This window comes from Taudactylus pleione, unplaced genomic scaffold (assembly GCF_031769625.1).
Source record: "Taudactylus pleione unplaced genomic scaffold, aTauple2 ptg000055l, whole genome shotgun sequence".
NCBI lineage: Eukaryota > Metazoa > Chordata > Amphibia > Anura > Myobatrachidae > Taudactylus > Taudactylus pleione.
Genome location: NW_028284457.1, coordinates 8,486,000 through 8,510,697, shown reverse-complemented (window position 1 = coordinate 8,510,697; position 24,698 = coordinate 8,486,000). Strand labels below are relative to the sequence as shown.

Here is a 24,698-nt window from a genome sequence, read left to right as displayed (position 1 = left end):
CTCCTTTATGCACCACAGACATTCATGATATCGCTCGAGAAAGCCTGTGACAAATTGGCACTCTCTTGCACTGGTCATTTCTGTGGGAAAACAGAACAAAAATTTTATTTAAAATGTGAAAGTTTGAATTTTGTACCAGTTGAATTATTTTAATTAGTTTATGTTTTTAATGTGATCAAATTAAATTTGAAAGTTTGAATGTTTTACCAGTTGAATTATTTTAATTAGTTTATATGTTTTTAATGTGTTCTAAATACATTTTTAAACGTTTGCAGTGTATCTTCATAGTACATTTATTTTTTTAAACAATTGGGGGACAACTTGGATTGTGCTACACTGTCATAACATTGGCTGGGACAGTGGGTACATTGTGGGTGCGGTAGATATTAACCATTGATGGGCTAGTACGTTGGTTGCATTGGGTACATTGGTGGTGCAGGGTTTAATATGCATTGGTTCTGCAGGGATTCATACGCATTGGTGGTTCAGGGTGTACATAGTAGAATACAGACGATACTCACTTTTTTCACTGCAAACTGTGCAAGATACACGATGCTGCTGCTTGTCTTCACTTCTCCCGTCATCTGTCATAAAATGGAGGAGGGGAGTGACCAGGGACATCGTAAATGGTACATCGCATCGTACAGTACATCAAGCAAAACACCATACGATGTGTGTCACATTGTACACGATAGGTCGAAATTTTACTGCAGGTTCAGTTGATCTGCGATGCCGATACACTACGCACATCGCCATCATAATCGTACTGGAAAACGTCACTTTTTACGTGATTGGTTGTTACGAACGATCGAAAAAATCGCACAGTGTATGGGCACCTTTACAGTAGCTGCTTTTATACTACTAATTTATTCATTTATTTCCTTCCCTTGTAATTCTTCTCAGTGCCTAGGTTAATTGTTTGTATTGTTATAATTAAGAAGCACTTATTTAAATAATAATTTCATGATTTACTAGAATGGCTCAAATGTATTTACATACAGACAAGTTGTTATACAATTATTGGTAAATCCATCACTGTATTTTTTGTCATCTTATGTATGGTTTAGCTCTATTTACTAATACATACATTTACTAGTCCTTGCAAGCAATACAAGTAAAATGTAATAATTTTTATGCTGTTATGACATTCGAATGTATTTATTTTTCCTACATTAAACATTCATTTTCTTCCTTAGAAATAATTACATTAAACATGACCTGTATTTTCCTTTCTATTTGTCAATATAACTCATTATATCTAAGCAAATTTTTGTTAATTTTTCAATTTCAGATATAATAAAGCAAGAAGAGTGATTTACAAACTGCTCAAGTGCTAAAAATACATTTTATAATGACATATACCAACTTTGACCAAATAGCCCTCTTTCTTACTAGGAAGGACCTGGATTTGTGAACCAAGATTTTGGCATCTTCAGGGAGTGCAAATGTTTCCAGTGGTTGCTAGAAGGAGTTTCGCAGATACATGATGCATATGGTCCAGTGGTTACTAAACTGGGTGCCTCGGGTTCGTGGTTCAGTATGAAATAAAATGATTTTCAGTCAGTCTGATAGGCAAAATCAGTGCAGGTGGCTGCCAATAAAAAAATATGTGGGCAAAAAGAAGTGCAGCCCTGTCAACCACCACATAACTCAACCTAATGGTGACATATAAGCATAATTTACTTCATCTAAGTTTTGCTGAATTACTCAATAAGAAACTTTTGGCCCATCGGTCCCTTGGAAAAAATGCCTATACTGTAGGGCGCCGTGATTCGAAAAAGTTTGGGAAGCACTGTATGACTGCAGCTAACTAAAAAACTTGGAGGATTCATTTTTCAGGACACAATTATCTTAATGACATAAAAGGGATGAGGTCTGCATACAGGGAAGGACACTGATTTTTTTCTGGTAAAGGATTTGACATTTAATAACTCAGAGATACTATAGAATGGGGTAGATGTATTATAGCGGCACTTAACGTGCCGCTATAACGCTTCCCGCTTCGCCTCTTTACCGAGGCGCAGCAGGAAGCACTACCGATGAGATGTATAAACATCTCATCGGCCGGAGAGGGGGAGCGTTAACTCCCCCCTCCAGTGCTACCCGCTAGAGACAGCAGCACATCAGCCTAGTGCTGATGCGCTGTCTCTGTCCCGGCCGGCTCCAGTGAGCATGCGCGGGATCTCGCAAGTATCGCGAGATCCCCGCGTGCAGTCATGGAGCCGGCAGCCACCGCAGCAGGGACAGCGCTGTCCTTGCTGTGGGGATAGCGCCCCTGTCATTTACCGCCCAGACCCCCGATAATACATCGGGGAGAAGCGGTATCAGCGCACATAATGTGCGCTGATACCGCTTCTGGCCTTCGTACATCTCCCCCAATGTCTCTCATCCTATACTTTTAATGGGATGCATTTTGCACAATGTAGACTTAACAAATAGGTGGGAACACAAATTCTAAATTACCTCACTGTCATAATTAATCTAAGCATTGGGAAAATAAAGTGTATTATTCTGAAATTGTAATAATTTGACTTTAAATGTAGTGTTCCCCTTTCTATCATGCAACTTTTCAGATGTAATTCCACCCTCACAAAGATAGACACAGATTGACTTTTCATGACAGCTTTAAACAATGTAGAGCAAAAGTGCTGAGTGAAATGTGCTGTGAAGAAGTAGGTGCACATAAGAAGCCATATTTGTTGGTGCATTGTTACAATAGGGTATGCAGTTATTCACATAATCAAGTAACTGTTTAGCAAAGTACTTCGGTATATCAGATTTACAACATTTACACTGATTCTCACTATGCCTTCGGCGATGTACAATTGCATGTGCAGGGCTGCCGACAGCTCTGTCGGGCCCAGGTAGAGGGGGGGTGTGGCCAGACCCTTTCCTTACAAAAAAATATAAAAAAACAACATGTTCACGCCGCATTGGGGGGTGCCGATGTCAGGGACAAGAGGCACAATCAATACCCCCCTGCACATAAGGACTGACTGTTGCTGCAGCAGCCTCGCTCCCTAGCCCAGCACACAGCATGACAGCAGTGTGTGTGTTGAGCTGGGAAGAGAGGCTGCTGCAGCAGCAGTCAGTCCTCTCTTTCCCTGCCCATAGTAAAGTACTTAAGGTGGGGGTTTGGGCTGCAGGACCTAGGCCCCTGTCAGGCTCCTCCATCAGGCCTGGGAACCTGATAAATAGATCCTGCTCCCCCCTCCCCTCTCTGTGCCCCATAGCATGTGCACAAGCAGCAAGAAATTTACTGGATGCAATACAGCTACACATACAAGCAGTTGTGATATAACATGCCCAGTACATATAACATGGCAGGATTGACATATTAATCGATGAGCAAATATGGTTGCTCAAATGTGATTGATACAGAGAAACAAGACAGGTGTGTCTTGAATGTTGTGTGTATAACTGAATAAATGTGAATTTTGTCATAATGAATGAAGATTCTATATAACGTTTTGTAATAAATTACATTGTTTTAGCACAGAAATGATAGTTTAGAACATAAAACATACATAGTACTCTCTAGTTAGCACCTCACCTTCTTTTAACTTTTAGGGACTAATATGTTCAGAATTGTGAGTTCTGTTATGCCAATCCCAATTGCATTTCTCTTTTCCTTTTATTGTATGTAACCCTTGGTACTCCATAGAAGATTCTGAAGTTGCATGTGACAATTATTGATTTTATATAGTTTTTAACTAAGCCAAGAGAGAGAGAAATGAGAGAGTTTAGTTTTATTTATTTTAATTTATCAGCTATTTATATAGTGCATAAATATTTTGCAGTGTTTTACAGAGAATATTTGGCCAATCACATCAGTCTCTTTCCTAGTGAAGCTTACAATCTATGGGGTCAATATATCAAGCAGTGAAAAGTGTGGAGAAGTGAACCAGTGGAGAAGTTGCCCATAGCAACCAATCAGCTTTGAAGTAACATTTATCAAGTACAGTCTATAAAATAATAGGTAGGAGCTGATTGGTTGCTATGGGCAACCTCTCCACAGGTCCATTTCTCCACACTTTTCATTGCATGATAAATAGACCCCTATATTTCCTATTACATGTACACACACATGCACACTACTGATAATTTTTGCTGGGAGCCAATTAGCCTACCTGTTTATTTTTGGATTGTGGGAGGAATCCCACACAAGCACAGTGCTGTGAGGCAGTAATGTTAACCATTACACCCAGGACCGGTGCAATGTGGTAAGCGGGGGTTAGTATTGCAGCAGAGCACCAGGCTGGAGAAGCAAAGACCCGGCCACCACCTTGATTGCTATTTTAATAAGCATTAGGCAAGCAGGTGAGGCACCAGTATAAATTTTGCACCAACCGCAGCTCGTGGACCAGCAGCTAATAGGCAGCAGGGGCCATTTGAAGTTGGCACTGGGAACGAGCTCCCCATTGCAGCCTCTCCCAACTTACCAGTAGGCTGCATTGGCCACCAGTATTTTACCACTTCCACTCCCTAGACCACCAGGTGTCAGGCATTAGGCCCATGGGTGCAATCAGGCCACAGGCCTGTGAGGCATGTTAGGTGGGCAGATTGCCAAGTAAAAGTGACTCTGGACATTAGACCTAGGTCACTTTATGTGCCTTAAAGTAAGCCGGTAATAGCCTGAGCTCCTGGTGAGTAGCTGGGCATTAGGCCCAGTCTACTCTTTAGTGACAGATAAGTAAGGGGGGTCCCTCTTGCATGGCATAATGTGTATAAGGGATACTACTGTGTGGCATAATGGGTACTACTGTGTGGCATAATCTGTATAAGCGGTACTACTGTGTGGCATAATGTGTATAAGGGGTACTACTGTGTGGCATAATGTGTATAAAGGGCACTACTGTGTGGCATAATGTGTATAAGGGGTGCTACTGTGTGGCATAATGTGAATAAGGTGCTCTACTCTGTGGTGTAAGTGTGTAAGGAGCTCTACTGTGTGGCGTAGTGTGTTTAAGCGGTAAATATGAGACATGGTAAGAGGACATATTTGTTGGTTGGCGCAAATTTATAGTTTGCAGGGGGCGCCAAAAAGCCTAGCACTGGCCCTGATTACATCAATCATGTTGCCCTGCTTTTAAAATAGAAGCTCGAAGCTATTTTATTGTTCAGGAATCATGTGAAACTGTCTGTATAGAAGTTTCTGTGTGAAAATTTAGTTTTTATATAATTGCAACTGAAGATTTGTCCATCAGAACAGCAGTGCACAAGCCTGAAGCCAGCAGTGTAGATCACCGACTGAAGGTATAGAAAGAGTGCTACTTGTAGTGTATATGCAGCAAATATCAGCAGCAAGGAGATCCATGTATGTAACCTGCGTAGGCAGATGAACTCACCAGGAATTGGTGGCTGTGTTCTGGGCTGCCATTCGAAATTGTGGGGCAGATAGGTCCATGTGGAAGGTGTCTTACTGTCATGTGAGAGGTGATTGGTTTGAGTCAAAGACATAACAGTATTTTGAAATGTGTGTGTTAAATAAAAGCATGTGTGTCTGAAGGTACTTGGGGATGTGGCCAGATGGAAGGGGAGTCAGCCAGGGAGGAGATAGGGGCGGCAAGGAGATGCCGTGGATAAAAGTAGAGGAAGCTACAAGTGAGAATGATTATAAACTGAAAATGAACAGGCCCAAACAGCGCTCACTGCCTTGTGGTGCCATGTGCTGTCGCACATGTCACACCACACTAGTTACAGCCCTGCCTTAGTGTCCTCTATTGCTGCCCAAATTTTTCTCTGCAAAATATTGCACTGAATATTGGCACAAGGGTACCAAAGAATGCAGTGTGGAAAAACTGTGTTTGGACACATGTTGATTAAGGGAGTTGGGGGACAACAACGGTGATCATAGTGGACTGGTGGCTATTATTTTTAAAAAAAAACTTACATTATGAAGAAACAATTAATGGTGTTCTGTACTAGCACACAGTTTATTCATTTAATGACCCCATAAAATAATAACATTATTGTTGAAATTTAATTTTACAGTACAGGAGAACAGTTTTAAAAGTCCCCATTCTCAAATGCCAATAATTCTTACTAGGGAATGTAAGGAGGAGGCAGGATCACAAGAAGTTAAATGTAATTGAGAATTAACAAATATTATATAGGTTAAATGCTATGTGACACTGCTGCAAGGTAAAAATTCTAGATGAAGTAGAAATAATTGCTAAACTAATGCAATAAATGATATTGGGTCTGGATTTTTTTTTTGTAATTATAAGTGATTAGTTGAAAGTTCTGGTTGCTTCCAACTGGCTACTATCAGAGCAGCCACAGACTAATCTCTGTTGCCAATACTTGCTATCCCTTGAGCATATCCACTTGATCTGCTTTCCATCGGTGATTAGAGTAGTGCAAGAGAAGCAGGAAACATTGGTGACAGTAACTGAACAGCAGATTCTGTGATGCTCAATAGGAACCAGTCTGCACCTCTCAACAACCATCATCTAGCCATGGAACTTATCATCCAATAAAGGTAATTAGACATTTTAAGTCAATGTACACGATATACTAGTATTGGTGACAGAACACACTATATGCTAGTAGTGGTGGCATATGACCAATTGGGAGTGGAGTTTTTTGCCTATACTATCTATTAATTTCACAAGCAATAAAAAAATATTATTTCAATACAATAGAAAGTATAAGTTTACCAAATAAACACCTAGTGGGGTATATATGAGGATACAAGCACCAAGTGCCACCTCCTTTGACATAGTTCAAACTATGGCCCTCATTCAGAGCCGTATGCTCTGAGCAGAGCGCACGCTCTGAATGAGGGCCGCCCTCCATAATTCTGGAGCGTCCTCCTGGACGCTCGTATAGCTGTGGGTCACCACTCACAGCCTATACGAGCGTGCAGTTTGATGGTCGCGATGGTCGCGACCATCGCGACCATCGAAACTGCGAGCCGGAGCCTGCGGTTGAGGTTTTCAACCGCAAGGCCCGGAGTGATTTTGGCTCTATCAGAGCCAAAATCACTCCCACTGACATCACTAGTGATGTCAGTGGGCGGGCTTCTGACGGTAGGCGTTCCCTTTGGAACGCCCCCGTCAGGGAGGCACGCCCCCGGCACACCCACCAAAGGGGGCATGCTGTCAATCAACATCGACAGCACGCCCCCTTTAATCAGACACAACAAGCGAAGGACTTTCCTTCGCTCGTCGCGTCGGGCGCATGCGCACGACGGAGCTCCTGCCGTCGTGCGCATGCGCAGTGCACAACATTGACCCACTTGCGAGCGGACAGCCGCTTGCGAGTGGGTCTGAATCAGGCCCTAAGACAACTACTACAAGAGGAGCTTTCTTTAACTATTACAAATCGACTGTAACATTACCTTTTCAGCATTATTAGTAAAATGAGACAGTCTTCCCATGATTTCACTATTGCAGCTGGTCAATTGAAATGTGCATTGTTTCCTTGTTATATAAAGCAAAAACATCTCTCATTGGATAAAGATCTTCAATTCCCAAAATTGTTATGTCAACTAGTGATTGAATAAAAAAAAAACAGACCCCATTGTTCTCTGTCTCTTAGGTCCAATAATAAATCTTATCAAAGTGACAATATTTTGTCATACAGGAGACTTTATTGTATTTTTATTCAACAAAAATGCAGTAATCATGTTTGATATGTCACAGAAATTCACATATTGGATAAACGTAAATGGATGCAAATAACACTATAGATTTCCCACATTAGGGGACACCTTTGTTTTTCAATTTATTTAAACATATTCTAAAGTATAGACGAGATTCAATTAGTGACACATAAAATAAAATTGACGGTAGCCTGATGTCTGCTTGCAGAAATCTTTTCTGAGACATATCATTTGAAGTTGCTGGTAGCCGAAGCTAGATAATTGAATCAGTTCCTAACATTTACTTAGCTCAAGACAAAATTCCTACCCTGGAATGGAATGGGTATGATATGCCGGTGGATGAATTGCCGGCAGTTCGAATCCAGACGCTGGAATCCAGATGGTGAAGTATTCCGACAGGGGCAACTAAGTACCCTAACCCTCCCCCTCTCCCCCGCAAACCCTAACCCTCCCTTGGTGGTGCCTAACCCTAACCTCCCCTGGTGGTGCCTAACCATAACCTCCCCCCGGTGGCCCCTAACACCCCCTTCCCACACCCTAAACCTAACCATTCCCAGTGGGTACCTAACCCTCAGCTCCCCCCAAGTTGTGCTTAACCATAACCACCCTCCCTGCAGCCTAACCCTAACCCACCTGGGGAGTTTCCTAAACCTAACACCCCCATCCCCGGGCTAACTGTGATACTTACCCTTATACTTACATTTGGGAAGCCGGCGGTCGAGATGCCAGACATCAGTATCCTGATGTCTTTGGGATGGCGGTGTCGGCATTATGCCGGGCATCGGGATTCAGGCGTCAGTATATCGACATCTGGGATCCCATCCACCAGCATATTGAATGTATCCCCCCTGGAATTTACCAGAATCGTCACATCCATCCCTTATAGTCAGGAGAGTCAATTGAAGGAAACATTTAGCAGCTAGTCTAAATCCCACCAGTTGAATCCAAGAAGATTATATCCATAAACTTTCACTTTTTAAAATCAAGATGACAAATACAGACAAAGGTCTGGGCCTTCTGGACAGGTCCAGATATTGTGACACAGTTAGGTTAGGGGCTCCCTCTCCTGGGTAGAGGACTCCTTCCTTACACACACACACACACACACACAGCAGCAGGGAAGCAGCACACCAGTCTGGATGCAAGTACAAGCTGGTCGGCGCCAGTCTTTATTGTACAATGTCAGAAATAACATAAAGAAATCATAAACATAAATCCTAGCCCTGTCGGGGCACTAACTTCACAGGTAGTTCCCTCACTACCAGAACCTGGCAGGGCCTAATGCCCTCACCAGCAACAAAAGCACAGCACAACACTTACAGTTAGGTTTTCAAGTGTCTCTGAGCAAACTCCCTGTCTGCTCTCCCAGGTGAGACAATCAGCCCTCAACACACTAGGCTTATATTGGCCACTCTCAGGTGGAAACCCTAACAAGCCTGTACCAGGCTGCGAGAACCAAAACCTGGAGTGGCCATGGGTGGAGCCCTCCCTCTCCTCTCACCCACAACCCCCAGGTCCCAAACCGGCTTTTCAAAAAGCCGAAACTCAAGCCTGCTACACTGCAGACTTTCTCCTGGGGATTTTAAAACACAAAAGACAGGAATCTGGGATAAATGTCCCTGTCACAGACCACTTTACCAGTGATCCTATCACAATATACATAAATTTATATGGGTATAAATAGGCAGGTGTAGATTAGTACCCTGGGAACCACCCGTTAGGAGTTTGTATTAGTATCCTCAGGGACCTCAGGTATTCTTCCAGAGTCCAAAAAACATGCTGGTAGGTTAAATGGCTTCTCACAAAAATATACTCTATTGTGTGTGTTTTTGTGTGATAGGGCATTTAGACTGTAATGGCAAATTCAATTCCAACTCTATGGGGTGTGAGGCATAATCGGCATTGTTGGAGGTACAATGCTGTTCTGAAAAGCACATCATGGCCATCGTGCAGAATTGAATTGAACTCCTGTCAAGGGTTTAATACCATCTGGGTGGTAGTGGATAGGTTTTCTAAGACCACTCATTTGTACTCTTAAAGGGATTACCTTCAGCTCTAAGACTAGCCAATACTTTCATTAAATACATTTTCACAGTGCATGGATTTCCTGAACAAATCATTTTGGATCGGTAAGTACACTTCAAGTTTTTGGAGGGCTCTTTGTAACGTTTTAACATAAAATTAAATTGCTCATTAGCCTACCATCCTCAGAGTAATGGGCAAACAGGACAAATAAATCTAGATCTGGAGAAATCTATCAGGATACATGGTCCAAATTCACCCATAATAATCTATTCTATCATGCATTTCTACCTTCTACATCGAGAATGATTTTCAGCCCAACTTACCATAGTTACCTCTCTGCCACTCAGTTTCTCTTCCAGCAGTTTGCAACACATTTAAACACTTTGCTGAAATTTGGAATAAGACAAAGATACATTTTCAGAAAAAGAAGGAAGTTTCCTTTGCTAAAGCCTAGAGATACAGTTTTGCTTTTAAATAAACATCTAAGTTTAAATGTGGCTAATTATACAAATTTTCAATCTAGTGTCTTTCACATCTCTCTTCTGAAACCTTGAATTTTAAATTGGTTTTCCACTTATAAGTGTCCTCAGTTGACCATCAGGAAAAATATGAATTAAAGCAAATCCTGATCTGTAGAATCTCCTGAGGATCCTTTAAATATTTGGTGGACTAGAATGGAATTGGCCCTGAGGGGAAATGTTGGATGAAGTCCTCAGCTATCCACGCCCCTCAAATGGTATACAATTTCCACAATAAGTTTCCCCATAAACCCTAGAAGGGATATTGTCCCTGCGAGCTAATGCCCAACTCATTTTTACCAGGTCCAATGGTGCTTCTATTGCGAGAGAGTGCCAGTATTTTGCCAGCTAGCATCCACCACAGTGATATTCCTCTTTTGCTGCTAACTGTGGCTGCCAGCATCTCCTCAGCATCTACTGTTGCTGAAAGTGCCAGGAGCACCAAATCATGACATCACGTTGTCACCAAATTTGAATCTCCTCCCTATATAGGGAAGTCTCTGGGCACTGTTCATTGCCAAATTATTAGGCTCACTACCTGATCTCCAGCAATTGTTCTGCTTTAACTCCTATGTACCTGCGTTCTGATTTGGTATATCTGACAATTATCCTCCTCTGCTCGCTTGGTACTGCTTCTAATGACTTCCTGGTTCTGACTTTGGCTTTCCTCTGACTTGATTCTGACCATCTCCTGGTACTGCATTGCCAACCTTGTTCTGACATTTTTCTTCACAAGTTTTAGTACATGGACTTATTCATTATTAGGGGCCCGTTGTGCCCACATAATAATCAGTAAACCTTTGATACTGAAAGTTTTAGGTGTTAGCCTGTGGGAACCAATGGCATCCTGAAAAGATTTCCTATGGGAAGAATGTTCAAGGTTGCAAAGAGGAATCTAATTGAATCCCTCTGCTGCCTCTCCACTTGTGTCCTGCAGCCATGCACATATGTGTGCGGTCGGAGGTCTTAGGAGTGGTATCACTGCTACTTCTGTAACAGTTTAAACGATCATGGTATAGCTGCTTTCTGTCCCCTGATGATGAATAGGCCCCATAAATACATAAACAGAAGGGGAAGAGGAAAGACATGGGGTGAGTAGGAGAAGTATTATACAAAAGAGAGAGAGATGTGCGTATGGACATGAAATGTGTGTATATGTGTGTGAGATATACCTAACAAACAAATCTACCTCTACTTATAGCAGGGAAGAAGGAGAATCAAGCTGTCGGCCTGCTCTCTTTTATTCTGCTGAGCATCTTCCAGCAGCTGAATGGAAAAACTTGCTGCTCACTGTTACAGATTGAGCAGCAGGTACTTAACACACAATTTTTCTGCTTCCAGTGCTGAACGATGCAGGGAGGACCAGTAAAAAATTTATGACAGCTAAGATCACCTGGGTAGAGCTGGGAGTCAGGGTCTGCTTCCCGACTGTGAAATCCCAGCATGGGACTAATGATAGGCATCCAAATCCCGACGTCTATCATTATCCACCCACCGAAATGCTGACACCCGGCATACCGAACGAAGGTAAGCTGGGTGTCGGGAGCGTACAGCCACGCGGGGGGGGGAGAGTTAGGTTTAGGGGCTCCCTGGGGGACTTAGGGCTAGGTTAGAGGAAGGGGGGGTTAGGGTTAGACACCCTCCGGGGGAAGGTTAGGCACCCCCCTGGGAGGGTTAGGTTTAGGCACCCCTGGGGAGAGTAGGGTTAGGCACTATGGGGGGAGGTTAGGGTTAGGTATCCCTAAGGGAGGGTTAGGGGGGGGAGGGTTAGGGATAGTTAAAATACTTACCCTGTCGGGATCTTCAGTCTTCTGCCTTCCAGCGTTGGTATTACATCTGCCGGGCTTACGTCCGATGGTATGTCATACCGATTCCGCCTGCAGTATGCAGTGTGTGGAACATGCAGCAGCTGCCATAGGGAGGAGGCAATTTCAGCACAGAGGGTTTTCTAGGTACCCTGACCATTCTCCGCCCCCTAAGTGTGCCACTGGTGATACACATTTACTGTATGAGCATTAATGAACATGACTGCACTTGAAAACTCTGTTGCTCTGCATAGCAATCAATTACATTTTGACTGTCCTTTTTATTTTTGAATAAGAAAGAATACATTTCATTGGCTATCAGACTTTTCCTTACGCTAGTTTTCATAAATGTCGCCAAGTGTTTTCTCCTCTTTTCTACTCTACTTTTTCCAAATGCATTCTATTGGATTAACGTAAACATTCAAGTTAACATGTTTTAGTCAGCTTATTGGCTTATGTATCACTGGACCAATTTTAATAGATAATTAAGAAAATCTGAAGGTGTGGTTGCCACAATTTATTGAACATAAATATTTTTTTTATATATATATATATATATTTCTGCCCAATTATTAACATTAGAATGTACTGTAGTCCATTGGCAAGGTAGCATCTTTTTGAATCAGAACTATTAACCATAACTTTATGTACAGTGCCATGTAAAAAGTGTGATGATGGAAGATACTGTATTATTACAAGCAGCAGCTCCTACCCTCTTAAATGAAGAGGACTGCCACTGCCAAAGGAGTGTAGGAGAGACCGTCCCGGCCCCTGCACAATGGATCTGGAAGGCGCCAGGACTGGCGCATATGCACAAGTGGCGGTGGTGCTGCACATGCACAAAATACATCAGCTGTAGCCCCTAGAAGCCGGGTATGGATGCCCAAAAGACAGAGCAGCAGCTTCCCACTGGATGCACACTCTCTGCTAATCGCAGCCCGGTTTGGCAGTCCCCAGAGAAACACTGCCCCCTAAGACTGCCTGTACTGTGTGTGACTGGCAGGTAGTGCTTTCAGTCGGAAGCCACAGCCAGTCACAATGTTGCCAGTGCAGTAACAGACTGCAACTGGCTCCCTGAGGTGGCAGATTTTATTGGGAGTGCTGCAGCCCCTAGGTAAAATCTGTCACTTATTACACTCTTTATTAGAAGACCAGACAGTAGCAGTGGCAAACCTAGTAGTTTACAGTAGCATTGTGTGCAACGTTGTCTTTTGAGGCAAAGGAAGTGTTACCTTCTGCAGGTGAAAATGTGATTATTCAGAATAGATGATAAAATACTCTAGAGCAAGACAGACTGTGACAATCTGGCCTTAATAATGACATAGATCTTATAATAAAAAATATTCCCCGGTGTGTACCCAATTAGATTTAGAGTCAGGTATCCAGAGAATAGTTTGTGCCCCAGAAAAACATTCTAATATAAGTATGAGGCAAGAGAATAAAAGTTGAAGTTGAAGTGAATAATTATTTTATCAAGTTGTTAATGAATCACAAATTACATAATAATGTCAGTTCAGACAAGAGCTCATTTTGAATCCATCCATCTTTAAAACACAATATTTACATACTTATTTTACATACATTTCCTTGCAGTTTTTTAAGTTATATATAAACTTGAAGTATTATACATCATTTTATAGATTGTGTTTTTGCTGTAACAAGGTAACCTGATCTCTTACAGACATTTAATTTGAACATATCCAATGGTGTAAACTGCATGGTAATTCTCACTATTTCCAGTGGAATAGAACAAAGAAATCTCTTGTTAGGATGTATAGATAGCTGCAAGGTCATGACCATTGTTATACTCAGAGACAACTGAATATCTTTAACTGCTGCTTCTAGGCATATTTAGCTTTACTCATTCTACAGCTGGAAATCTGATTTCGCTGAAGTTAACCATTTTGCTGTATTGAACAACAGCACATAACAGATGCATCTCTCTAGATATTTTTGTCAATAAATTAGAGGTATATATTTTCAAAACAGTCGGTAATGTTCATATTCAATTCAAATCTATAACCGGCACATAGGTAAATCAAATATTCTTTAGCCGCATGAAATATACTGCTATATAATATTCTAGGTCATCAAGCAATTACATTGATTGCCCAAGTGGGGTGGATAAAATTAATAAGCATTAGCTATGCCTAATTATGTCAAAATATTATGTTGCAAGAGAGTAGCAAGACATTCATATTAAAGGGCAAGGCATCCAGAGTAAAGGTACATTGTGCATTTGTGTATATTTATATATTATGGTACCATTAGGCATCAAATACAGCCTCTTTCCTCTTCTGTCTTCAAAGGCCAAGTGAAAACTTGTGAGCTGTATCTTATTTCCCCTTGCATTGCAGATAGGGACAGGAAGGAGGAGCCAAATGCCTTTCCAGCTCTCAGTTTCTGTCTTTCTCCCTCGCTTTGATTGTACTCTTATCTCCTCTCTGTATTTCCCTGCTTCTCCTAGGTGATTCATTTCTAGGCAACGTGCTGGCTGCCTGTCTGCTGCTGGAGCTGGGAACTGGGAGCGTTCTGTATCCAGCACTGCTTTCCACCAGACAGCTCTCATACACAGGCATCTAAACTGCACATTCAACCTGTTTGAGGATAAACCCTCCACTACATCTGGATACTACTGTAGCTTCCCTCTACATCATCCCAGTGCATACCGAAGGGGAAGCTCTTACAACATACAGCGGCTCTTTACTTTTGCAGTTGGATGCTGATGTTTTCCCATGCACATTTGTCACCCATTTCTCAATAGAAGAGGATACAGGAAGCAAAGGCTACAGTATATACAATCACTACATATTTTGGTGTATGTATGTTTTCTTTCCTGTTAATCTAAAAGGATTTCTGTCAGCTAGATCTGCACTAGGATCCTGAAGGATTACTGTCATTTTCTGCAGTTTGCTGTAGTATATGCGGCTATATGGAGAATTTTCTACAGTGCATGTGAAATCATTCTGATGCACAGCTTTGGATGCTTAATGGATATTTTAGTGAAATACTGAGGATCAACTATTTTGCTTGGATTTGCATCAAGGAAATAAATCATATCCTAGTTGTCCATAGACTTTTCCCTGTTCGAATAATCCAGGTCAAAATTTCAAATGCCTCCATCTTTAACCCCATAAATACACAGGGATTAAACTCTTTTGAGATCCGTGTAACTCTCCATAGTGCTCCCAGGCTTCCTATGAAGATCTGATTTGTGGTCAGAAGTCAGGAAAGAAGATGGACATTTTGCATGCATTGATCTGTCTGTCCGTCTTCTGGACTACATCCTGGGACAGAACTAGTGCAGACTCCAGATCAGACTCAATCATTCACATTGGTAAGATTTCCTTCATCAGTTATATTCCTTGACTTTAACATCATGCGGTAACAGTGAATGAATATGTTCTGCTATTGATTTACTATATGTGTATGTGTGTGTGTGTGTGTGTGTGTGTGTGTGTGTGTGTGTGTGTGTGTATATATATATATATATATATACACATATAAAACAATTCGATGTACATGTGCTTGTTGTTTTTAATTTTTATACAATGTCTCACACATAGAAAGAAAATACATAATTTTTCAGAATGCCAACCTAATACGGTATTTGCATCCTGTTGCATTTTCCTTACTTCACAAGTAGCTGTGACAAGGCAACATGAGGCAGTAAAATCAGCAATGAAAGAAAGTGGCAATCACACAGGTGTTTCTGCATTACAAATATAATACAATGTTTACATGTTTGCGTGTGTGTGTTATAGACAGTATAACACACACACATGCAGTATAACACACACACATGCAGTGTTTGAGGAGTTTTTCATGACAGGTGTGATTGACTGATTGTACTGTGGGATGTAACACTGCTCACATCATCTCATGCAGCCTGGAGTGGAGACCCACTGTTCTGAGAACCAGTGAGGCTGGGGGATGCTTACAAAAGGCTGCATTCATGTGCCTGGGCTGCAGTGATCAGCCTTTGTGGGACACAAACGGCAGCAGACAGAAATGGGAAAAATTGTGAAGAAAATGTGTGCGGATTTCCTCTTAGAGGAACCTGTGAGTGGCCAAAAGCTTGTGGGCCCCACCTATTGGCAACAAGGATGCAATGAAGGGACTTCTATGGGAACATGCATGTCTAGCTGAATGCATTAGACACAAGTATTGAGTCACATTTCCATTCTATGTCCCTCATCCTCATTCTCTCAGTATCACATCCAATATCAACATCACATTACTATTGTTTTGTCACAGATATAGAGTAGTCTATGTTATTGGCATAAGGAGTCAGTTATTATGAAAACAGCATGTGTGGCAGAAGAGGTTATACAGCAGGATAAAAGATAAACTACAGTGATTCTTATACAAAACACAGGCTGCCAATCTATAATCTGAACACGCAGGGCCCCTTAGGAAGGGAGTGGGCAGGAGATTACTAATGCAAGAACACAAGAATTCTCCTCCTCCAGCCCAATTTCTGTAGCCTCAAGCTCAGGGTCTATGCTCTCTACTAAGTCACAAGTCAAATCATATAACTCCCTTTTATGGGAACATCAGTGTTGAAGCAGTATTTAAACAAACACGTTTAAATACAATTTATTGGAACAAAATCTTTACAGGATTTAAATTTGGAACATTATCAATTACAGTTCTTTTTACTTTGACAGTACATAAATGGGTCCTGTAACCATTATCAATAACTATTCTCTCATGTACTTGAGTAACGAACGCAAGGGAAAGGCAGACAAGGGACCAATCTATATGAAGACACTACAGTATTTAATTTTGTCTGCTGCTTCAGTTATTCCAGCCTACTGTATAAGCACTGGGCTTATACCCAAGTTATTAAATATACAGAATAAAACCATGAGCCTCTATTGGAACAGATAATCTTATGGAGACTCCTACACATGTTACGTGGCACAATGTTAAATATAATGCCCATGTTTAAAAAAAACTGTTTAGGAGTGTATAAATCTGCATCTTGTAGAACACTGGAATGTGTGTGAGTTTATGATGACAGCATAAAACAGTAGGCAAACAGAAGATATAAGGCAGAGTGAGGCAATTATAGTGGATAAATCATTTGCTTTATACTATAGCATACCATGAAATATGCTTTATATAAACCCATGAGCATGAGTTGTTGATGCTTATGTGATATAATTACTCATACAAATTCATCCTGAGTATTTTCTTCTATATTTTAGTACTTGAAATGACTCCTTAACTGAATGTATCGTATACTCTTTTATTTTTTGCATTAAAATAAATTGTATATTTATTTCAGAACTCTCATATACTATTACTGCTAGAACTGTTTTTTAGATAAATAAAAGATATGTAAAATAGATAATTTCTTGTTAACACATAATCTTCTATTTGCATATTTGCTACATGTGACCACACATGAATTGTTTTAGACTGAAACCGTGAAGCAATTCAGACAATTAATTTAACTTGAATCACAATTAGTGCATTTGACAAGGGGATTAGCTCTTTTTATGAAGTACTTTATGTTGCCATGAAACTGGTGCATTGATAATTGTTACACGTAGCGTATTCTCATTTATAATTAGAATTCAGTCAATGGATCATCACAAAATAGATAATTCTCAAAATTCTGAAATGTGTTTACGATTTGAAAGGACACATATTGATTGAAAATAATAAAAAAAAATATTCTGGGATTGTACCAAAGCTCTTTAGATCTGGCTAACTGTAATAGGATTAGCCAATTTGCAGTAAAAACAAGGGCAGTGTGTGCAGTACAAGTAAAGTACTTGTGAGTGATTGATTTGTAGTAATGTTGTGTGTTGTAATAGAACACTACATGAATTTGTAAAAAGCTATTTCATGGAAATACCACTAAGGTGTAGTGTTTCCAATTTGAGAATAGTATTTTTACTGTTGGTGTTTGACTAAAAAGATGTCTATTAATAGATCTTAGCTCTTTGGATATATTAGGATATTTATTTAAAGAAGCTCATTAGATCATTACAAGAAGACTGATAGAGTAGCATTAACATGTTGTGATTGATTGTTTTAAAGTACATTCCTTACATTGGGATATTGATTAAGTTCCTATTCTCTCTTATTCAATAGTATTTAACCTTTTATGTGCTCCTGGTGTAGGAAATGAATAATAAACATGGCTTTCCATTAGTAAATAGGATGTTTAATTATATATTCAGTATAGGATATTTCACACAATTATTACAGACATACAGTAAGAACTACTATCTATCTTATGACATATACACAAGAAACACAGTGATTGAAAAAATCTGTATTGAAATTATTACTACATTTCCCGGTTGAGAAAGGTTTTTGTGGCTTTATATCTGTCTTACATTGTGGTGTGTCATGAGAGGGATGGGAAGCAGCCCAACACATTGATAGAGTAATTTCATCAGACTGACATTACTTGATTGCTTCATAGTTTCCTAATGATCTACATACTGTATGAAGAGCTGGAAAGCCGTGAACAGAATGGAAATGGTTATCTACATTATGTGGCCCTTCATGAATAAAAACTTATAATTTATTAGGCACATAAAGCAGCAAAGTCATACTACCTCTCATTTTCTTTAAAGATCAGCCCTTCTCCAACATATGTTCATATGCAACTGGTGTTTGTCTTAAGAATTAATCAAATGGGGATTTTGAAGGCTTTTGAAATTATCTTCATTTGTAGTCTTCACTTATACTAGACATATGACACACCATCTCAGTATTTAGAAGTGCCAAATGGCACATTCTTATTACTGCACTTAAAGCCTGATTCAGATGGATCACAATTGCGATCGCAGATGCGAAATCGCACGCAATGCAGCTGTGAAAATATGCTACTGCCTGCCACAGCTCAGCCAGCACAGAGAAATACCCACTACTGCTTTCTCCCATTCGTACTACATCCGTACCATCGAAGCACATCGGCTCATCACACACATTACAGCAGGTGTGACCAGCCGCAGAAACTGCAAGTCTCATCGCGCGCAGTGAGTACTAAAGCTGCGTTTGCAATCGCACTGGTTAATTTATGTACTCCCATGCAACGGCGTTCAAACGGACAGACACGCCTGCGTTTCTCCAACCACTTTCCCGTCACCAGCCCCAAACGCTCATGGCCTGTCACTCACTCTGTGATGGATTCCTATGTGCATGTGTAATCACAGTGCAATTACAGCATACGGTGCGGTGCATGCGCAATCGGACTATCTGCGTACGTAGTTGCAATTGCGTACGTTGCTGAATCAGGCACTTAGATTGCAATTTTACAAACTATACATATAATTTAAACAAAGTACTGTAGTCTGCTGGGGACCATTAACCAGTTTAATGATTGTTGAAACCATTAGGAAACTGTATATTTGCAGAACAAAAAGTAAAATAACCGCATGCCTATATAGTGTTTTTAAAACTCAATCAGCTGCAAGGTTGCTTAGGGAATCTCACCCAATGTGCGGTTTTGTGCACTTTTGAGTATTATGGTAGGTAAAGCGCTGCTTATTTTTGCTAATGGTTCTTTCAGATTTGTTAACACGCTAGAACATATTTTCTAAGCTTGAACCAGGTAAACAACAAAGATATTGTTCTTCAGATATGTTTATTTTGTTATTAATGAATAGCCAAACATTCAGCTCTCACAACTACAATAGGAAAGCTGTGGGGATCCCATTCCAGGGATTTCTGTAGTTCATGAATATTCCCCCAGCTGGTTCCGCAGTGTTTTTTCACCCTTCATCTGCAATCCAGGAGAATAATGTATCCAGCATTGTATTTTTCTCTAATTACACAAAGCAGCAAATATGTGCAGTCATTGACCCTTTTACAACATAAAATACAGTTGGTTTATTTTCCACAGTCCTTTCTGATGTCAGTAGGGAACAATAAACATTTAAAGCTCTAGTGGGGGTGAGTTCCATTGAACTGCAAGTTGCTTGGAATGTGAAATAGCCTTTGAATGATACATAAGCCCAATGGAAGTAATTTATGACTGGCAGGAGCAGTGCAATTTAATGGAAAGCTATTATCTAACTGCAGCATGTTGTGCATCTACTCTGTGTAATGATGCAAATTAGTTGCAGAATAGCGCAAATATGTTTTTGAGACAAGAACAAGACTTATTCAGGAGATGCATTCTTGATGCAAAAGTCCTTTTTCTTATGCATTTTGAGTTATGCACTGTACCTCAATAGAGCACTTGTACAGACCTCATATGTGCTGTAAATCATGCAGCAAACTTTAAGTGTTTCTCAATATGCACATTATCACAGGGCTTTATGCAGTACAAAACACCTTGCTTTAAAAGCCAGTAAGAAGATGACATTAAGTGCTCCTGTGAATATGGTGTAATTTGCACAATATAGATGCAGAAAATGTGCCTTGCCTACACTGTGGTGCTGATATACTGTACTGATTTATTAAATATTTCAAACCTGACAAATGTGGAATAAATATGGTCCCCATGCCATTACTTTTCTGAATACATCAATACCTTAATGAGGGTCAATAGAGCAGCTCTTTGGAAGTTTATGAAGCTGAAGGGCCAAATATACTGTACTCTTGGACTTGATTGCTAAAAATGTGTTCTTTTGTTCAGAAACTCCTTTATGTTACATAAATCCATTTAGCTCTAAATGCTTCAAGCCATTGTAATTTATCCAATTAGGAATACAAGAAACCTTTTAGAATACAAGGACATAGAGGTTAAAACAGGATGTTTCTATAAGATAAAAGCACCTTATATTTGAATGTACAGATGAAAGATATATTATTTAGCATAAATGCCTGGGAGAGCACCTCTGTGGTATAAGGGACAAGCTTAATCACAAGGGACATGCTTGATCATGCTGCACGTTATTTATCCTACAAGTGTAATGTGATTTAGTATACCTTTAGTAGCTGTAGAACATATATTTTTAAATTTCCCCTCTAAGAGATCCTAGAGGAGACATACAGGTTGGTGGTGCAGGAGGAGTGGCTTCGCGAGTCATGTCATTAATTATGGCATTGTGCAGCAGGGGCCTGAGCACGATGACACAAAATGTAATCCAAAAGTCTGGTCTATTTTCCAAGGAGTCCAGTAGAGTTTCTTTAAATTCAGATACCTGGACAATCTAGGAAACTAGACAACTAGGCTATGGATGAGTAACAAAAATGTTTACTGTAGATCATACTTGCCAATTCTCCCTTATTTCAAACCTTATTCTCCCTTACTCTCTGAACTAGTAGCAATCTCCCTCTCTCCCTGAAGAGTCTAGCAATATCCCTAATTTTTCAACTTACACCCATTATATAGCTGTTATATAAAAAAAATACAGAGATATATACATTCAAATGGGATAGTATAATTTCCGCACATAGATTATAAGGCACAATGATCCCTATGGCTGCATGTATTGTCTGAAAAGTATCCGTGTGTTTTCATCAACAAATAGATCTTACTGACTACTTTTGGGTTCATTTACATTTGGATGTAATGTAAGTCATTATTATGACACACCTCTCAGATGTAGCAGTACATGTCCACTTACTGCTCCGCTCATAGGTGCTGTTTTCACAATGTCCCTGAAATGCTTTTTCAAAAGTAGGTGGGAAAAGGGAATCCTAAATCAGGAATAGTACAAACTTCACACACTTTAGAGACACATTGCACTGACATTTGCAATGCAGTACATACACCAAGTGGACATTTGCAGTATAGTAATGTATTTAAGTTAATGAAAAGTGGTAAATTATTGCCACACTGCTTGATAATACCTCTTATACATCAAAATCCTGGGTCCAGCCTGGGATACTGAACACGAGTTTCAAGCCGTGTCACAGCGGCTTGAACCCTGTTTACACCACAGGCTGGACCTGGGATATTGATGGGGCTTACCTCTGCCAGTGCTTAGAGATTACATAATCTTGCAGATTTCAGAAAGTGGACATCCACACAGGGTAGAAAAATTCAAAATACATAACAATATAAACAAACAGTAAAGCGAAGCAAATACTTATATTATAATAGTGATATCATTAAATATGTTTGTAGTGCTCCCCGGAATCAAAAATACATCACATAGGGACGAATTATTCTCAGCAAAGATGCAAAGAAAAGTGATTTCTTCCTGGGGGGGCACTTTTATATTAATTACAACTGATTAATACAAGAGTGCCCCCAGGAAGGAATCACTTTCTTTCCTCTGCACCTTTGATGAGAATCATTCGTCCCTATTAGATTACATCATCTCCAAGCACCAAGAAATGTGGCTGTTCCTATGCTGTGAACGGGACCCAGGTTGGATGACTTTGGATACCTATTTCCACTGAGCCTTACCTGGGTCTTACCCACGTAAAACCCTACTTGAGAACCTGAAGTAAATGCCGGGTCAGTCGACCCTGGATTTTTTCCTAGGAGCCTTTCCACTGAGTCACAACTTGTGATGACACGGCAATAACCCGGGTTTTAGCGGCAGTGGAAAAGGAGTATTATAATATCTCCCATGCAGATGCATGGCTGACCAGTCACTTGTAATAACAGGGTCAAGATATAAGCAAAAAAAACAAACTGTTGTTCTGATAAATAATTCACAATGACAAAACTTTCACAAACTTCTAGTATATAACATAAAATATAAATAAGTGAAGTGTGTGTGTGTATTTTAATACATGCCTTACACTAATGAAGATACTAATTATATTTGCTATTCTGTGTCTATGGTGGTCCATGATAATGTGTGATGTGATATAATCATCTTCACAAGCCAACATTATTTTGGACACACATAATGGGTATATTGAAGGTTAGCCTACTGTACAGTATATTCCCAGGAGGTCTCCCAACTTTGCTGAAGTCTCACAGACATTCCGGGAAAGTAGTATGCAACTCTAAAAGCCAGACAGGCATGAAGCTAGACAGGTTTGCACCTTTCTATTTAAGCTATTTTGTGACATTAGTACTCTGAGTAGGCAATTTTATTATAGTTTATCTTTTTCATTGTTCTTGAGCTTAGCTTTCCTTCCAAGGAATCCGTAAACTCTTGGAGAGCAGGTCTAAAATGTAGGCTATTATGGCTGAACCAACAACAAGGCCCATGTTATGCCTTATAATAAAGGTGTTTTGACAATATTATTAATTTTGAAAGGATATGTCACTGCTCATCTATAATACTTATATAACTATTTTCCTTTGTAGCTTTTTATGCCAAACACTATTCTGGATACTTGATAATGTACTTATAAATTTACATAGTGCATTAACCAAGAACAACTAATCAGACACATACTTTCATTAGTCTTCCTTGAACTAGACAGATCAGGGCTTATGACCTGGCATGTTTACAACATGTACACAAGAATTTGGGAGATAGTACCACATTTGACATCTATAGCTTGTTGGTCTCAAAATTTTCAACCAGAATCATCTAAGAGATTCTAGTTGAAAATGTTACAGCCTATCAAAGTGTTGATGGGCTTGGAAAAGAGTCTAAGGTTTTTTTCTAGCCTGTCAACAATTTGGTAGGATGTAAAGAGTCAAAACAGGGCTGATGCATGGGGTCTTGGGCCCTGTTAATCTTAGCCAAGCTCCAAACTTCCAGTTCATAACTAACATGGTAGAGCAGCAGCTTCATAGGTATGCTGTGTGGGGTGCTGAGGTGGTAGGACTCATATGTATCAACATTTGTTTTCCTGAAAAACATGTTGAAAAGGCATTTTCTACATTTTTTGTGTATTTTTATTATTGGTCAAATGTATTAAGTTGGTAACTCAGAAGATACTGCATATATCTCTTGTGTTACACAAGTATCTGTAGCTCACTAACATTTTGTTTGGAGTTTGAAAGAGCTATATAGCATCATCCCCAGTTTTGTGGCAGCATGTGGGATGGAGATCATTTCAGATGCCTACTCTGTGTGTTAGCAGCTCCTCTTCTACTCCTCCCTTGTTCAAAGCAGCAAAGTAGTGACTCATTGGAGACAGCAGACTAAGGGCCTCATTTACTAATGAGTTTTATCACCAAAACGAGTGATACATTTCACTGTGTATGATAAATGGTGCTCCAGCCAATCAGCTCCCAACTGTCAACTGTTAGAAAAATGACAGTTGGGAGCTGATTGAAAGAGGGGTGGATCAGTGGACACAACATTACATATTATCAACATGCCATTGTACCCTGGTTGAATGGTGCCACAGGAATACTGTACATGTATAACAATAATGGGCAGGTTGGTATGCAGCGTGGTAACATTGGATTATGAGCTCACTAAACAGTCCTATGTCCATTCCAAATGTTGATCATCTAGGGACATGTTCCTTGCTCTGCACTGCCAGTCACTTTCTGGTCACTATGGTAACTCCACACTACTGGAACTACAAGGGATGCACACTTTCTTCCTTAACAGCTCCCAAATGTAAAAGACAGTGCACTACAAATCGCACCGCAAGTTTTGGAAGAGCTGTGCTGGCTTCATAAATTTACATACTAACAAAAAGTATGCTGATGTTGTGTGATTCAGTAATATTAATACAAAGCCACAGATTGTTGTTCATTCAGTTTTTTTAAGATGCCCCCTACACCCTGATGCCCTAGGTCAGGGGTGGGGAACCTTTTTTCTGCCGAGGGCCATTTTGATATATCTAACATTTTTCGCTGGCCACGTGCAGGCTTTGCCCCTCCATGTGACGTCGCCCGGGGCGGGGCCACAATCGACGGTGATTACAGCAATGCCTGGAATATCCTGAGGATGT

General features: G+C 40.3%; 1 protein-coding gene across 1 annotated transcript in view; it reads left to right on the top strand.

The window, feature by feature from the left end:
- Window positions 1-15,180: 15,180 nt before the first annotated feature.
- The window catches only part of GRID2 (glutamate ionotropic receptor delta type subunit 2), a 1,139,199-nt gene continuing 1,129,681 nt past the window's right edge, over window positions 15,181-24,698 (top strand). The window contains exon 1 of the mRNA XM_088464469.1: window positions 15,181-15,294. Coding sequence (XP_088320595.1) covers window positions 15,195-15,294 — 100 coding nt within the window. The 5' untranslated portion in view covers window positions 15,181-15,194. The remainder of the gene's footprint in view (window positions 15,295-24,698) is intronic.